This window comes from Pogonomyrmex barbatus, unplaced genomic scaffold, assembly GCF_055798465.1.
Source record: "Pogonomyrmex barbatus isolate J1 unplaced genomic scaffold, ASM5579846v1 scaffold5, whole genome shotgun sequence".
NCBI classification, from domain to species: Eukaryota; Metazoa; Arthropoda; class Insecta; order Hymenoptera; family Formicidae; genus Pogonomyrmex; species Pogonomyrmex barbatus.
Genome location: NW_028297149.1, coordinates 2508899 through 2525995, shown reverse-complemented (window position 1 = coordinate 2525995; position 17097 = coordinate 2508899). Strand labels below are relative to the sequence as shown.

Here is a 17097-nt window from a genome sequence, read left to right as displayed (position 1 = left end):
TCACCGCAGGTGCGTACAGCAATAACGAGCCGGTTCACACGATACACGAGTTTTCGTCGAATGTTCCTCCGGGATATAAACTGTCGAACGCTCCAACATCGATCATTTACTTTCCGATCATCGCGCGAAACGTTACCGATATCACGCTTCGAATCGTGGATCAAGACGGGCGACCAATCGATTTTCGCGGAGAAGAGATAACGGCGCGACTTCACGTGCGACGACGAAGGCATTAGAGAGAAATGCGCGAGAGCAAAAGATGCTCGTTCTAAATGAGTGGTACTCGAAAGGAAGAGAAGACGCAAACGCTACATCCGCGATCCCACCGCAAAACGACGCGACGAGGAAGGCATACGAGGGAAGAGCGAACGAGCTGAACGCCGCGAACGTTGCATTCTTAAGATCTTTAGGTTTCGTCGTGAAGAATCGACATGGCGAGCGACATTTTAAGTATCGGAAGTGCCCCGATCTTTGACGATTGTATCGTGAAAATAGAAACTCACACTTACAATCTATATGCTAACACTACGTTCGGATACAGCGACGAGATACGAATATCTATTCAGCAACAGGATCTATATACGTTGCCGTGTGAAAGTTTTCTATACATCGAGGGAAAATTCGCGACGAGAGAGAGCGCGAAGGAAGGCACGGCGAAAGAAGTTACGAGAACAAAGCTAGTCAATAACTGCGTCGCGTTTATGTTCGACGAAATTCGATACGAGCTTAATGGCGTGGAGATCGATAAGAGCAGAAACGTCGGCATAACGACCTTGATGAAAAACTATGCATCGTTGAGCTACGAGAGAGATAGAGTTTTACAGAACACCGGAAGGGAAATACCGCCTATAGCGTTGGACGATTTCAACTTTTGTGTGCCTCTCAACGTACTCCTTGGTTTCTGCGAGGATTACAAACACATAGTGATAAACGCGCGACACGAACTCATTCTGATACGCGCTCGCAACGATAATAATTGCGTCGTAGCGTATTCAGATCAGAGACCGAAGATCACCTTGTTAAGAACACAGTGGCGAATGCCACACGTGATACTTAATGACGTTAAACTATCGCTTCTGCAAACATTGGACAGTGGACGATATCTGAGCATGGGCTTTCGTTCGTGGGATCTATACGAATTTCCGCTGTTGCAAAGTACGACCAAGCATTCCTGCACCTAAAAGCGGCAACGCAATTGGAGAAACCGCGATACGTGATCTTTGCGCTACAAACCGGAAAAAAAAACGTATCGTCAGAAGACATTTCTAAATTCGACAATTGTAAGCTGACTAATGTAAAACTCTATTTGAATTCCGAGTTCTATCCCTACGACGATATGAATCTAGATTTCGAGCGAAACAAGTTCGCAGTACTGTACGATATGTATCTAAAATTTCGAAAAACGTATTACGGGTGTGAGACTTGCGAACCGTTCATGTCTGTCACTAGATTTCTGCAATACGGTCCGCTAGTGGTCATCGATTGCTCCCACCAGAACGAATCGATCAAGAGCGCCACCGTCGACGTTCGCGTAGAATTCGAATGCAAAGAGAACGTTCCGGCTAACACAACGGCTTATTGTCTTATCATTCACGATAGAGTTGTAGAGTATAACCCACTGACGAACGTCGTACGTAAACTCACGTAATCGCGGTTTTCCTACGAGAACGATGCCGAACATACCAATCTTCGTCGATCTGCAAGGTTTTACCGTTCGAGAAAAATTTACAGTTAAAGAGGTGGCAATATTAAAAAATGGAAAAGAGCTGACCCATCGAATATTTCGAGAAGCGATACCCTGGAATCTTCTTACAAAAACGGAAAAATCTAAAGCGTGTTAGATAACCTCCAATCATCACGGCCTGCAGTGGAGCGACGGCGACGTCGCGTACAGACTCTCGAAGCACGTGATTCGAAACAGCATGTGCGATCAATCGCGAGACGCGCCTAAACGAGTGTACGTCAAAGGCTTGGAAAAAAAGAAGTGGTTAGAGGAAATTCTCGGCTGCGACGTCATCGCGGATCACGACGTGATCGTCGAGACTATTGACGCGGATTTCGAGGATATAGGACGCCTAAGCACTCTGGATGACGTTCGAGCATTTCACTGCGAGCGTCACGCGAAGCATTGCGCAATGGAGAACGTGTGCAAATTGTATGACTGGTGGTCAAAACGACGGGAATATATCGACGAATTGTAATATCGCATTAACGACTTATATCATATGTCAAATTAATTTTTAATCATTATATTAGATTCAGTGTTTATATATTATAATTAGATTCATTGCTTATACTATAATCGAATTGTTTTATGTCAAATTAATTTTTAATCATTATATTAGATTCAGTGCTTATATATTATAATTAGATTCATTGCTTATACTATAATCAAATTGTTTTGTCGCTCGCTATATTTATTGTTGCGGCCGTGCGGTATTTCGTTCGGCGCTGCTAAAAGATAATCAATATCAATCGATAAGAGTTTGAATAGAGGATCGGCCCTTGGCAACGCGTCGTTCTCTGACTGTTTTATAGATTTGACGGCCAGATTTCGCGGTGGCCGGACGCGTTTCTGTACCGTTGGTTTAATAAAGAACGAGTCTTTCCTAAAACAGAGTTCTTCCTTTCCGAGAGCGCTCCGCCGAGTATCGCGATCACGGGAAGTAATGCCGCGAACGCGACAATTTTGGGGGCTCGTCCGGGATCGAATTTTTCGATTCGTGTGTGTGTGTGAGAGAGAGATAATGGCGGAGCGACAAACAGAAGAGACGGGAACTGAACAGGAAGAGGCGAAAAGTCGGAGAGTAATCTCTGCGAGAAAAAGGGCCTCGAGCGGAAGGGCCGGAGGCGTCTCCGAACTTGGAGGAGATTCTTCGTTTAACGCTGGAAGAGCTTCGTTCTCTGAGGGAGGAGCGCGCTCGTCGAGAGACAGAAACATTTTCAATGCCCGGTCTGCAGGAAGAGATTTCGCAACGTCCGATATCAGGCCAGTCATTTCCTTTTTCAAATTTTAATTCCGACTTGAAACTTAAGCCCGATATTTACGACGGTAGTGTTCCGTTGCGCGAATATCTTACGCAGTTTAATTTAATTGCGCGGGCGAATAATTTGGGAAACGCGGAAAAGGCTGTCGTATTAGCGTCATGTCTCCGAGGAAAAGCGCGTGCGATTTTGGAAGGGGGCACGGATTTTGAGAACTCTCAATTTGAAAATTTGGTCGCGCGTTTAGAGCTACGTTTTGGAGAAAATTTATCCTCGCAAAATTATTATTATCAATTTACGAATCGAAAACAGAAATTCGGAGAAGATTTAGCTGCATTAGACTCGGATATCGAGTGTTTATCTCGATTAGCTTATCCTGAATGTTCTCCTGGAGTTCGTGACAAAATTGCTTGTTCTCAATTTGTAGTTGCATTGTCTGATGTGAATGTTAAACAGACATTGCAGCTAGAAGGGTTAACGTCTTTGAGGGCCGCAGTAGAAAGAGCTTTGGCTATTAAAATTATTAGGGAGAATTGTTTAAAAGAGCGGAGAAATTTTGATTTTAAAGAGGTTAAAGATTGCTCGAATTATAAGAGCAATCCTGAAGAATTTTAAGTAGAGGTTTTCGGGGCCCGGTTTTCCAATTTCGACATTACTTTTATTTCTTGTTAATTGTTTTGAGTTACTGTATTCTGTTTTATTTTTCTTTAAGCTTCCTTCCGTCGTGAGAAGCGTCGTGGGGAGATCCTCGAGCCTGAGCATCAAGCAAGATCTTCAAGCTCGTGCTTCAAACTGAAAAGAAGTCTGCCTCGCCCTCGGTTTTCCGAGTCGTGGTTTTTCCGGGGGACGATGGGCGAATGCCGAGGCAGGGGCTTAGTGTGTCTTTTAGAAAGACGAAAGGGTCCACGACGATTACCCCCACTTTGCCCGAAAAATAGAAGAGAGAAGTGCGCAAAGCTCAAGACGAAGAGTCAAGAGTGAAACGCGCGAGAATTTCAAGAACAAGATTCTTCTGAAGAGTAGAGAAGACTGGGATTGGAAGTAGCGGCGCCCGGTAACCTGAGGCAGCAGTCCAGGGTAGGGCAGGAAGTCGCCAGGAGCCCAGAAGTCTTTTCCTAAGAGGAAGTTCTTGAAAGAGGAAGAATTGTCGGGACGACAATTTTATGAAGAGGGGGGCAGTGTTGCGGCCGTGCGGTATTCCGTTCGGCGCTGCTAAAAGATAATCAATATCAATCGATAAGAGTTTGAATAGAGGATCGGCCCTTGGCAACGCGTCGTTCTCCGACTGTTTTATAGATTTGACGGCCAGATTTCGCGGTGGCCGGACGCGTTTCTGTACCGTTGGTTTAATAAAGAGCGAGTCTTTCCTAAAACAGTGTTCTTCCTTTCCGAGAGCGCTCCGCCGAGTATCGCGATCACGGGAAGTAATGCCGCGAACGCGACAATATACATGCTTGAGGAAATACACAAAACATTGTTTATGATATATCTCACTTTTATTTCATCTCAATCTTACATCCCAAAGCCACAGAGCAACGATTTCGCAATCGATAATGTCGTTACGATCGTAGGCATCGCTATCGCGTATAACTTTCGAGATATTTTCCTTATCCTTAGCGGTTAACGCAATATCCTTGAAACGTGCCAATTTCGCATTAATTTTTCCTAATATCTTGGTCAACGAGATAACGACTGATGCAATGCTCGAGCTCGAACATATTTTTCACTGTTTCCTTCGACATGGCCAGGCGAGCCGCGGATGTTTCCAGGCGTAATATCGTCAAGTTGTTGATTTTTCCGAAACGCACGGTCATATTTCCAATATCCAAGGGGGCTGGAAAGGACGATTCTCCGTTGACACTCTGCAGATACTTCAAGAGAACGTCTCGTTGCTCGACAAGCTGCCTCCACGTATCGGGTGACATCGAGACCTCCTTGCCATGACTATCTCCCAGAATAATATTCACGCGCGAGGAGCGCTCAAGAGTAACACATACATTAAAAAATTTGTATCCCGTCTTAGTCAAGGAATATTTTCGTTCTAGAATTCTAACTGAATTATTCGTATAACCGGCGTTACTATGACTCGACGCGATCGATCTGTCATCGTCGAGCGTCCTCTTTCTCCTTTTCGCGTCATCGCTCTCGTCGACTCGGCTTTCGGAATCCTGCGAGCGCTCGATATCGTACATCTTTACGATCGAAGAGATCGCGCAATACTGTTCGTAAACGTTTCGTATCCTTAGCTCTATACACTATGCGAAAACTTCCATGCCTCTTCCTCCTCTCTCTCCTCTTCTAAATCGTCCTCGCTCGAAAATACGTTCCTCATCTGAGCGAGTCTTTTCAAAAGAGCGCGCAATTGCTCTAACAATCCGTCCTTTGGACACACGATACCAAAAACCTCTGAATCAAATTTACCGGCCATAGTTACACTTCTAGTAAATTCGTTATATTTGAAGAACTGTTGTTTAACAAAAAAGTACAGATTATCGTCGATGTATCGAACGGCGGACGTTACGGCGGGTGGAATCCCAGGAAATATCGCGTGCAATGAATTATGCCTGACGGCTATCATCGAGCAATCGTCGATCTCGGCCACGATCTCGTCGTTGTAGATCGCGAACGTTCGTCCCGCGTTAGTATTAATCACAGCATTAATTTTCGCATTAGGAGGAAGATTCATATCTTTCAATTTCCTCGGCCAACCCGGCACTAGCTCAAAACTCGAATATTCTATCATATAAACCGTATCATCGACAAACAATACGAGTTGGCCCGAAGGTCGTCGATACGCACCCACCAAACGCGTAAAATTATCGGGAAGAAAACGCAGATAGTCCGTCAGTAACAACGACCTGCCGTAAGATTTTCCGTTTAGATCGACCGACCATAAGTAATGTCGATACATACATTCTATTTTCCAATACCGCATCGACGCGTCGCAACGCGCACAGATCCGCGGAATTCCCCGTATCGCGCGTCGCAATCGTGGTCATCGCTACGGTCGTCGTAACTGGTCCCGCAACTGGTTTCGCTCTTATTTCTTAAACCGTATAAATTCTGAATGGCAAGAAAATCTGCCTTGCTCAATCGCACGGGAAAGGTCTTAGAGGGAACAAAAGCATACATTATCACATTTTTTAAAAGACTGTGATGTAATCCTAATGCGTGACCGATCTCGTGCGTCAACGTATATGCAACAGATGAATCGTATCGTCAGGATTAACAGTTAACTCGATGTGCCACTTCTCAGCGCTATCCACGTGCATCTCTGACACTTCTGACGATGGTAAAAAAGCGTGAGCTAACACGTTTCCTGGTCCGTCCAACGACGGACATATTCGGCCTTGATGCCGAGGATCTACAAACGTGTGAAAACCTTTCCGAAACGATATTACGATATCGGGATTCGTCGAATTGCGCTCGAACGTCAGCGACGAATTCGCAGCCCACATCTCGAACGCGACTTCGGTGACTCGTAGAACGCTCTCGCTCGCCAGATGAAAGTTCCAAGTGAGATGCGTCTTCGTCCATTTCCTCGGAGAATCGTCCAAGTCATTTAATATATCTTTGACGCCGCATCGCGGTTTACGCATTTGTTCCAATGTAGCTTCGTTAAGAACACCATCACCAGGTATACGATAATACTCCTGAAAAAGTGCAATCGCGTGTCTCAGAGCCAACGTCGCGTTATCTGATATCGTTTGCACGTTATCGCCATCCAGATATCCGTAGGTTTGCAAAAACCGAATCGCTTCCTCGTCGCTGTTGGCGACGGAGTCGTGAATCGCCGCGATAACGGCTATCGCGCACGCGATCACGGCGATTCTACGAGTGGGCGTCATCGCGCGAGACAGAAGTCAAATTGACACTGCGCGTCGCCGACCGAAATACGCGCGAATCGTTCAATCGATGTTGCCATCGGTCGCGAGAGGGCGAGGACCGACGCGATGAATCGATCCGAGTCGCGAATCAGAAATTAAAATCGCTTTAATTTCTATTCTCTATCGCGTGAGATTATTCTTGTCGAACGAATCCAAATATAAGTAGCGCGATTACACACCAACGAATGACAATCTCGCTAAAGATATACGCAATATCATTAACAATACAAAATAGAGAACAAAAGTACACAATAGAGAACAAAAATAAAAGCATGACAACGATAAAATAACAATAGAATAAAGAACGAAGAAATAAACAATAGACTGACTAATCTTCTATTGCCGTTGCGGTCAGACTTCCCGTAGTCACGCGTAGCGAGCGCATCGCACAACATTCACATTCCCAATGAAATATTATCTTCTTATTAATACTCCTACGATAATTTTCCTCTCGCGCGACTCCCACTCTCGTCTCTCTCATACGTTCTCGGAACGAGAAAAAAACTTCGACATCATATTTGCGCACATTTTTACACATATATTCGTGTACATATTCTTATACATATATTCGTATATTCTTATATATTCGCGTGTATATTTTTATACATATATTCAATTAATAATTAGTATATTCGTGTATATATTCGTGTATATTCTTATACATATATTCAATTAGTATACATATTAATATATTCTTTTACATAGAAATATTAGTACATTTTTCTTTTACATATATTCGCGCTCTTCGCCACAATCAATACCCCCTGACGATAATTCGCGCGAACGTCATAGCGATACATTCTACTCGCTGTCGCACTCGACGCTTCTCGCTTCCCCGCGCACTCCGGGTACTTTCCTCAGATCATCGGCGACTCGATCTATCAACTGTCGCATCAACTGCTTCTTCCGATCCGACACGGAGTTCAAAAATTGAACTCTCAATTTCGCATACTTCCACCAGTTACGTCTCTTCTTCTTAAGTATATCCTTGACATTGTACACGTACATTCGAACCAATTCGCAATCGATCTCTTTCTCGCCCGGAGATCTCGCCTCGAGCTGTCGTCCACCCTTCAACTTCGTCACATACTGAACGAATCGATCAGCCTCCTCCTTATTTCCAGATAGAGACGCGAACAATGCGTCTAAACCACTGCCACAACTCTCATCATTCCCTCTCGTAGTATTCAAACGCGCAAGATATTTCTCGTACTCGTCGTCGAGATCCCCTTTCGTCGTTTTCAAACGCGCCAGATATTTCCAGTAATCTCTTATCCAATTCGAAAAAGCCTCCTTCGTTATCTCGATCTCCATAAGCGACGCACGCTCGTCCGGCGTCGCGGAACTCTCGACCAAGCGAACCATACTGTCCCCAGAACGAGTTCCACGGACCCTTTCGACTCCAGACATCACTAACGATACGTATAACGTTCCTCATACGCTCAGCCTCGCGTATACGCGCGATCGGCTCCGTTCCTCGATGAATCGCCAGATGTTTAGACAAAAACGCCATCATTAGCCGCAAATTACACGACGTCGAATGCATAGACGTCCACATCGCGCATCAACTCGAGCGAGTCGACCGCATCGCTCTCGACCTCCGCCGATATCTCGTTCTCCTCTTCCCGCTCGATCGTAGGCCGTCTCTCACGCCCCATCGTCATCGCGTGTTTCTCCCGTTCCACTATCTCGCGTTCCATCTCTCTCGAGAGCTCGAGCGAATCTTCTAAGAGCGATATTATCTCCGGATCTTTCAATTGACTCTCCAAAACATTAAACTGACTCTCCGAAACATTAGACTGACTCTCCATTTCGCAAACTACTAACAATATATCGTCGACACTCCTAGTTAAATACTCTCTAAAGTGATGTAAAAAACACGTCAAACCACAAACAGGACGCGCTAAGCCCCGCGGAAAACGCTCGGACGCGAGACGCGCCTAATCGCGACGTTATGGAAAACAGACACGACTAAGGCGATGCGACAAACCGCAACATCCTGTAAACAACGCGAGTCGCCTCGACCACGCGCCTAATCGCGACGTTCGTGCCCAAGGCTACGCAAAAAGCGCTAGACCGCGCGGAAAACGCTAGGGCGGCGTAACGCGCCCAAGGCTACACGAGCCAGAAAAAAACACACTAAGGCGGCGTCGATGACGCGCCCGGGGTTACTTAGTGGGAAACGCTAGGACGCGCCCGAAAAAAACGCTAGGGCGGCGTCGAGAACGCGCCCGAAAAAAAACGTTAGAAAAAAACGCTAGAAAAAAACGCTAGGGTGGCGTCGAGAACGGGGGAACCGACCCGAGGAAATCCCGCGACCGCCTTATTGACCGAGAGGGATAAACCTGTCTCGACGCCAGAGGGATCCACCTTCTCCCTCCGGATACGAACCCTCTGAGGAAAGAAAATCATCTTACCGATAAAGGGGGTCCGATGGCCCCTGGGGATTCTACGATCCTCCTCTCTCCCCTCGCCCCCCCCCATACCCTTGGGGGACATCGGACCCCCTTTGTTATCCTACTAATATCGGAGCTTGTATTAATTTGGAAAATACTCTTTTATCCGTCAATAATATCGCCAAAACAAAAATTTTCCAAATTTTCACTTAAATTGTTAAAAGAAAAATTTCTTTGAGTTTCATGTTTTAACGCCTCACGAATTTTCCACACGGAGCTCGACTAGCGCGAGTTTTCCTGCTTAGCTTAGTAAGAAAATGAATGACATTCTGAACGCAAGTATATAACTCCTTTTCACTTCGAAAGAATCTCAATTTCTCTTTAAAGTTAACAGATATTCTATTACTTTATACATTAAATGTTTTTCATTGTATGTTTTTCATATTATCTTTTTCGTTTTGTTTATTAAATGTTTGATGTTTTCTAAAACTTTTCACCCATTTATTAAAATCAAAAGGAATTATTAATTTAAAATTAAATCCGTCATAATAACAGTAATAAATAAATGTTATTCTCCCTTTGTTATCCTCAGTACAATCAAAACGGTCGGTAATATCATTAATCTTCAATTATCTCCGAATTCGCTTAGCAGTCACGAAATTTTTCCCAGGGCTGACCGTCTTTAACCATACCTCGTCGGTGCTACTAGGAAAACATATCTAGCTTAGCTGCAAAAATCAAGCAAGATCTGCGTGCGCGGGCAACTTGATGACAAATTGTTGCCAAAATCCTGTCAGGATTTGTTCGGTTTTTGCTGTCAATCTACTGGCATATTATAGCAACAGGCTTTGTCATATTTTTAACGATCATTTGCCAACATTGTCAAATATTACAGACTCTAAATGCAATTTGTTACCTTTTTGCTATCAATCATTGGTAGCTCTGTTCAAAATCTATTTGTGTATGTTTGACGATCTGAATAGTAAAATGACATTGTAGGAAAAGTGAAAAACCGTGTTACAATCTTTATTTTAATGCTATAATTAAAAAAAAATGTTAAGATATAAAAGTTTTGCGCTTTAAAATAATTTTCTTTAAACTCACTTTCTTATTTCAAAATAATAGTAGTAGTAGTAGTAGTAGTAGTAGTAGTAATTTTATTTCTTACTCTTTACGGGGTACAAGAGGACCCCCGTTCCTCTTACAAACTTCTCACACACACTATACATGAACTCCGCACGCTACGCCGCTCGTCACATTCTCACACCCCTCGCCACTCCACACCTTCTCATCTTTACCACTCTCTTATCCCTCTGCATATTCGCTTTCCTTCACTCTCACTCTCTTCCTCTTACTCCCCTCTCCCTCTCATTCCTCCTCTCTCTCCCTCTCATACTTGCCTTCCGTCCGTCCGTCTTCAGTCTCCCCTTCTCTCTCCTCTCCCTCCTCCCCTCCTCCTTATCTGTAATTTCTTCATCCAACCCTCTCCCCTTCCGTCCTCCTCTAAAATTTCTAAAATCCTTTCCCTTCCTCCCTCCCTCTCCTCCCTCATACACACCTCCACCATGTGCTCCCATGTCTCCTCTGCCCAGCCACAAATTCTACATTTCTTATTTTCCTCCTTCTCCCAATATCTCTCTCCCCTCATCTCACTTCCTAGCCTGAACCTCGCTACCCTCATCATTCTTTTCTCCTTTCCCTTCTCCTTTAGGTATCTCGGTACCCCCAACTCTTATACCATACTTTCCATCTCGATCTCTGTACCTTTTCAAATCTCCCCTGCTGCTGCACTTCCACGTCTTTCCTCTCTATCTCTCCATTCCATGCTTCCCTCCCTTTGTCTTCTTACCTACTCCACCGACTCCCTCTCTCTCTATAAAAATCCCTTCTCTGCCTTTCCCATTTCGATTTCTTTCCCTCCCTCTTACCCTTTATTTCTTCCCAACATTTTCTCGCCCATTCGCTTCTTCCTCCTTTCTCCAACTTCTCCTCATAATCCATCACTCTCCTTCCTAATCTTGTCCTCATCTTCTCTCTTTTCCCTTCCTCTCTCACCATGTAACCTGGTGTTCTCCCGTCCACTCCCAACACCCATCTCATGTACCTTTCCTGTATTCTCTCTATTTTCTCCCATTCTTTCCACCCCCATATCTCCGCCCTAAACGCTACCACACTCCTCACTAATCAGTCGAATAGTTTCATCCTTCTCCCAATCCCCTCCAAACCTTCTCTTCCCTATTCCCCATACTTATCCCAACTTACCCCAACACTCCCATCGCCTTCTTCACTCTCCCCTCCACCTGTGCCTTCTGCCCTCCACTCCTTCTGAAACTACCCCAGATAAACCACCTCTTTTACCTCCTCTATCTCTTCTCCTTTCCATCTCCAACTCACCTTCCTTCTCCTCCTACCTCCCCTCTTTCCAAACCTCATTATCTTCGTTTTCTTTGTGTTAAGCACTAACTCTTTCCCATTTAAGTATCTCTCTAACCCTCATCAGCCATCTCATTCCTTCCTCATCTTCCGCTAACATCACCAAGTCATCCGCATACCCCAACACCTTCAGTTTTCCCCCCTACTCCATCTTTTCCCAAACCCTCCTCTATGTTCGCTATCATTAGGTTAAAAAGCATCGGGCTCAGTGGACATCTCTGTTTGACCTCCTTCTCCGTCCAGAATTTCTTTCCACTTGTTCCCCTTACTCTCATCACGCTCCTCGTTTCCTCATAAATTTCCATAATCCTCTCTCTCAGCCTTCTACTCACCCCTCTTTCCTCTAAACTCCTATTTCAAAATAATATTTATATACCAAAAGTGCACCTTAGAAATGATTATTAAAAACGGCATTGCAGATATTCTTAAAATAAGATATCTTATTATAAAATGCGTTTTAATTTATTAATATGTCTTCAAAATATACCAATCATATGTATTTCCGATTTTAAATCATTTTCTTCATCCTTACTGTATCAGATTATATGGAATTTTCCGAAAGTAAATAAACACATACATAAACACATAATATAACACATAAAATAAAGGTCTAAAGGTATTACTATATTTATCGTATGATACATATAAATATTAACTAAAGTACGGCTTTGTGATTGGTTTATGACATCTTAAAAAAATTATATTCTCTCTTAAAATGATTTTAAATATAAGAATGGACTTTGAATACCAATTTAAAAGCATCTTTTCTCTTTCTAACGTCCAAATATATATTTATTGTGTTTCAAGTACAAAACATTTTAAGGATTTCAAATAGTGCGAACAAACCTAATAATGTCTATTTATTTCACAATAGATTTGTTTATGTAACTAAAATTTCCAAAAATTTTCGTACTTAAAAGGAGATAAATATATGTTCAGACGTTGAAGAGAGAGCAAGCGAAAATATTAAGTGTAAAAAGTAACGCGAAAAGCAGTCAATAGCAATCAAGAGATAGCAATCTAGTTTTATATAGTTTATGAATTTCTTCCGTGTCAACTTTTATTGGCAACAATCAAAAATAAAAAACGCGCGTTATTCACATGTTCTCAAGCCATTTTTCCGATGCTACTACAGAATATGTTTTTAGTATACTATAATTTTATACTTTATAGTGTGAGGATATAGTGTCTGAGTGTAATAGTGAGTTGTTTGCCACCACGTGTCTCGGGAGGAGACGGAGACTGAATGTGTGAAAGGAGAATGCGAGAAGCAAGCGAGTGTGTGCGTGTGATCTGCTGTACTGCGTCGCCCGTGATTGGCTGGATAAACTGGTGATAAATGGTGGCTTTTCTTGAGGATGGTGTCCGGTCTTCGGCCAGCTATGTGGCAGGCCAACGAAGCAAGTGTCGATGTCAAGTAAAGCGGAAAATAAGCAGCCAATTGTCGCTATGTTTCGCAGGTTTCGCTGAGGCGGTAGCGCAAGTGGAAGGACGTGCGGGATAGGAAGGTTACGTGCAGGCTCAATAATCAAGGAACTGCAGAGTTAGTCGAAAGCCATGATATATATATTCTATAAGAATTCTATCTACAGATACAGAAAAATGCTCGGTTATCGAGACTGGGTTTGAATCTCGCGAGAAAAGCGTGTGGGTATATCAAGCGCGTCTACTTCTGCACGCAGGCGCGCGCGCTCCTGCCGTTCTCGGCGCCTTTCCCGGGCCCCGGCTCCTCCTCGTCGTGGCCGATGCGTATCCGCGGAGTAGCGTGGACCGGCGGCAGGCCCTCAGTTTGATAGATTTGTATCAATGATAGTCCGTGATTGTCCAATATAAATAAATTTTTTCTCTAATTAAAATGTATTCATTAAGAAAACGTAATGTCCAAAAAGGGAAAGAAAAACAAGATATATTGACATCAACCAGTAAGTATATATTTCAAATATTACATTATGTTGTATTTTGCATATACGTTTTTATTTAAAATACTTTCTTTGTAAAATACATAATAAGATTTTGTATATTCTAAAAAAATGTAGAAAATTGTTTTTGTGTTTTCATTATTTCAAGGTATGATTCCACGAGTTGTATTAAGGCGTTACAAAGTTTATAATAAGAAGAAAAATATTAAACAATTCAACAAATAATGGATAAGCGTCTTCAAAGATAATTGTGTGAATAACATCATTATTCAGTTATATAAGGAAAATATAAATATTAACACTTGCTTTTGAAACACAGTTATTTTCTTCAAAAAAATTAACACATTAATACATTATTCGTGATACATTAAATATCAACATTTCATGAGCATATTCATGAACGTATGCTTTCGAAAGGTTGCTCCTCGACCTGATGAAGTGAATTGCAATGTTTACGAAACATTGTCATTTAACATATGTATCATATCAAGAATAACACTCGAAAATGTAATTTTTTTTAATATTAACACATTTCTATTTTCACAATTATTGATGTATTTCCTTTTCACAGGAATACAAATGATACATTCTTAATCTTTTATGTAATTTTTTTTTAATAGTATCTTATACAAAGTGTACATAATTTAATTTACAATGATACTGATAATTTAATTTATATAACGAAATGTGTCATTTATTATAGATAATCATCAAAAAAAAGGAACTAGATTCAGTAACTGCAGTAACAAATAAATAGATATTTTTCAAATAATAATTTCAGTATTATTGTATGAAAACATGGAACATTTTTATTTTCAATTGTAAGATTACTAATATCGAGTAAAAACTAAATTTATTATACAAAGACAATCATGTATTGATGAAGTTATAGGTTTGTTACATATAATTAATATATTACTAATATATTTAAGCATTATACTAAAGTACATATTAAAGCATTTTATGTTTAAATTTCATGTTTAAATTTAAAATCTTAATAAATGCGGATAAATTTGTTGATATTGTGACTAACTTGGCTATATTATAAATTTATTAATGTGTAAAAATACTATTCTACATCGTTATTATCATTTCTACAATATTTAATTACAATGTTAACTAATATGTTAAATAAACTTTGTTTATAATAATATGTATAAATATGTTTTTTTTCATGTTTTAGACAATAATTTTGCTATTTATATGCAAATACTAACATCATGTCTAATAATAATGATTTTGATAAAAATGATATAAAAAATGCAAGCAATGATATCACTGATATAAACATTTCGTCAATAGTAAACGACATTCTTTCTTGATAAGAAGAAAATTGATAGTAATTTCATGAATACTAGTGCATTTTCTGACTTATTAAATGTAGGTAATAGTTTTATTTTGTATAAATTGTATTATAATTATAAATAAAAATATTTTTGTATCTGTTGTTACTTTTCTATACATTATCTTTTTTAATTACTTATTTATCAATTTATTGTTATTATTTGTTATGTATTGTGTGTTTACTATTATTGTTATTATTATTTAGCAATTTTATAATTATAAGTTATTACTTATATTACAGATGTATCTTTTAATTCAATGTTGAATAATAATGCTGAAAAATAATTTTCTTCAACTTTCTGTAAATTAGAAGAAATTCAAACAAACGATATAAATAACTTGTGCTTTGTACAAAAGAATGATACTGAAATACAAAATATTAGAGCCATATTATATGTTATTTTTTTAATTTTCATAATTATTTTCTTAGTGTACTTATACTTATATATTATTATATGATATTTTGATATTTTTAATTAATAATATTTTTCTTTTTTTTTTTATAAATAGAGAAAGATAATGAAAGTGATTCTGATTATGTACAAAGTGAATATTCGTGAGTTGTCAGTGAGTGTTAAGAAATAGAGACATCAGAACATGAAGATGACAAATGTAATAAGCATTCTTCTAATACACAAAATAATGACTCGACTATATCTATAGGCATGGATATCAGTAAATATTAAGAAATATGAAACTCGGCAAGATGAGCAAACAGTAATACCTACAAAACTTGCTGGCACAAAAAAATATATGTGTGCCTTCTGCCACAAAATGCAAGCAAAGATTGCTCGACATTTGGAATCAGTTCATTTTAAAGAATCTGATGTTCAAAAGTTCAAATACTTACGTAAAGGTTGTAGTGAAAGAAGAAATATCATCGATACATTAAGAAAAAAAGGAAATTTCAAATTTAACATTGAAAAACAATACGAAGAGCAAGGTTTTATTAGTATTTACTTAGTACTTACATGAAATATATTGGCGAAGTCTTAATAATAAAATGTATAAAAGAACTTAATGACAACATAAAAATAAATGCGAAAAATTTTTTTAAACTCTCAACCGTTGATTACGGATTAAGTATTAACAAAACTGTAGTTGAATTTCAAAATCAATTTAGAAGACGAAAAGTTACAAAACTTCCTACAATGGATGATATTAAAAAATTGTGTAATCATCTATTAAAAACACAAATATCGTACAATAGTTAGCAAAATAAATTTTCATTATCTGCATGGATTTCTCTTGGAGAAGTTACTTTATCATCAATACAATTATTTAACCATCGCCGGCCAGAAGAAACTGAATGAAGATTAATTTCTGATTTTGAAAATTATGAAAAAATTAATGAAAATATCGGAAGTGGATTATCTAAAGAACAGGCTCAAAAATATGTACGTATTTGCGAAAAATTAGGAAGAACTATTCTTATAATTTAGATGAAATAAATTTGAAATGTGCACAAATGTTTTTACAATTAAGAATTGAAGCCAAAGTACATTCGACAAATCCTTATTTCTTTGGTATTCCAGGATATGACAAAATTGAGAAGTATTTATGTGCATATCAAATCCTATTGCGTTTTGCCGAAGAAAGCGGAATCGAATTCCTGAAACAATAAGTAGTACTAAACTCAGGAAACATATAGCCACTATGGGAATTACACTTAATTTAATGGATAATCAGATTACAGACTTGACCAATTTTATGAGCCATTATGAAAAAATACACAAAGAAATATACAGAAATCTGTTAATAGTTAAAGATATTACAGAAGTCTCACAACTTTTAGAAGCTGCACAAGGCATAAAAGATGCGAAAGACGAATAATTTAATTGAGGAAACCGACAATGAGGTTGAACATGATAGCTCAAAAATAACAGAAAATAATAGTTTTAGAAACGTTTCAAGAAATTATTCGCAGTAATCGAATGATAGTGAGTAGAAATTTTTTTGTTTTCAAAATATATTGTTTTTCTTCTAACTTTAACATATTTTTATGTAGGCTCGTTATTTCTCCCAACATATAAAAAACGTACAATAACTGAAATGAAAGCAGTACAAAAAAACGCAGGAGATAAGGATTTGATTATTGTATATTCGGCTAATGCTTTTAAGCAAAATTTAATT

The 17097-nt window shown here is 39.7% G+C and overlaps 3 protein-coding genes and 1 pseudogene across 4 annotated transcripts in view; 2 read left to right on the top strand and 2 right to left on the bottom strand.

The window, feature by feature from the left end:
* The first annotated feature begins 431 nt into the window (after positions 1–431).
* Positions 432–1181, top strand: LOC148935298 (uncharacterized). Its single transcript, XM_089081541.1, has one exon. It carries the CDS (start codon positions 432–434, stop codon positions 1179–1181), a length of 750 nt encoding a protein of 249 aa, XP_088937667.1.
* Positions 1182–6173: 4992 nt separating this feature from the next.
* Positions 6174–6833, bottom strand: LOC148935297 (matrix metalloproteinase-28-like). Its single transcript, XM_089081540.1, has one exon. The coding sequence runs from the start codon at positions 6831–6833 to the stop codon at positions 6174–6176; it is 660 nt and encodes a 219-aa protein (XP_088937666.1).
* A 4568-nt stretch (positions 6834–11401) lies between these two features.
* LOC105424069 (uncharacterized) overlaps positions 11402–17097 on the bottom strand; it is a 474166-nt gene continuing 468470 nt past the window's right edge. The window contains exon 9 of one of the 2 annotated variants that reach the window (XM_089081487.1): positions 11402–12052. The gene's annotated coding sequence lies outside the window, so the exon portion shown is untranslated. Of the gene's footprint in view, positions 12053–15449; positions 16577–17097 lie in introns of those variants that run through there. The other variant, XM_089081486.1, reaches the window with a different exon arrangement.
* On the top strand, positions 13060–16894 carry LOC148935296 (uncharacterized; annotated as a pseudogene).

What these genes read in the sequence shown, in the direction of transcription:
- LOC148935297 (XM_089081540.1), bottom strand. Translation starts at nt 6,833, where the DNA reads ATGACGCCCACTCGTAGAATCGCCGTGATCGCGTGCGCGATAGCCGTT.
- LOC148935298 (XM_089081541.1), top strand. Translation starts at nt 432, where the DNA reads ATGGCGAGCGACATTTTAAGTATCGGAAGTGCCCCGATCTTTGACGAT.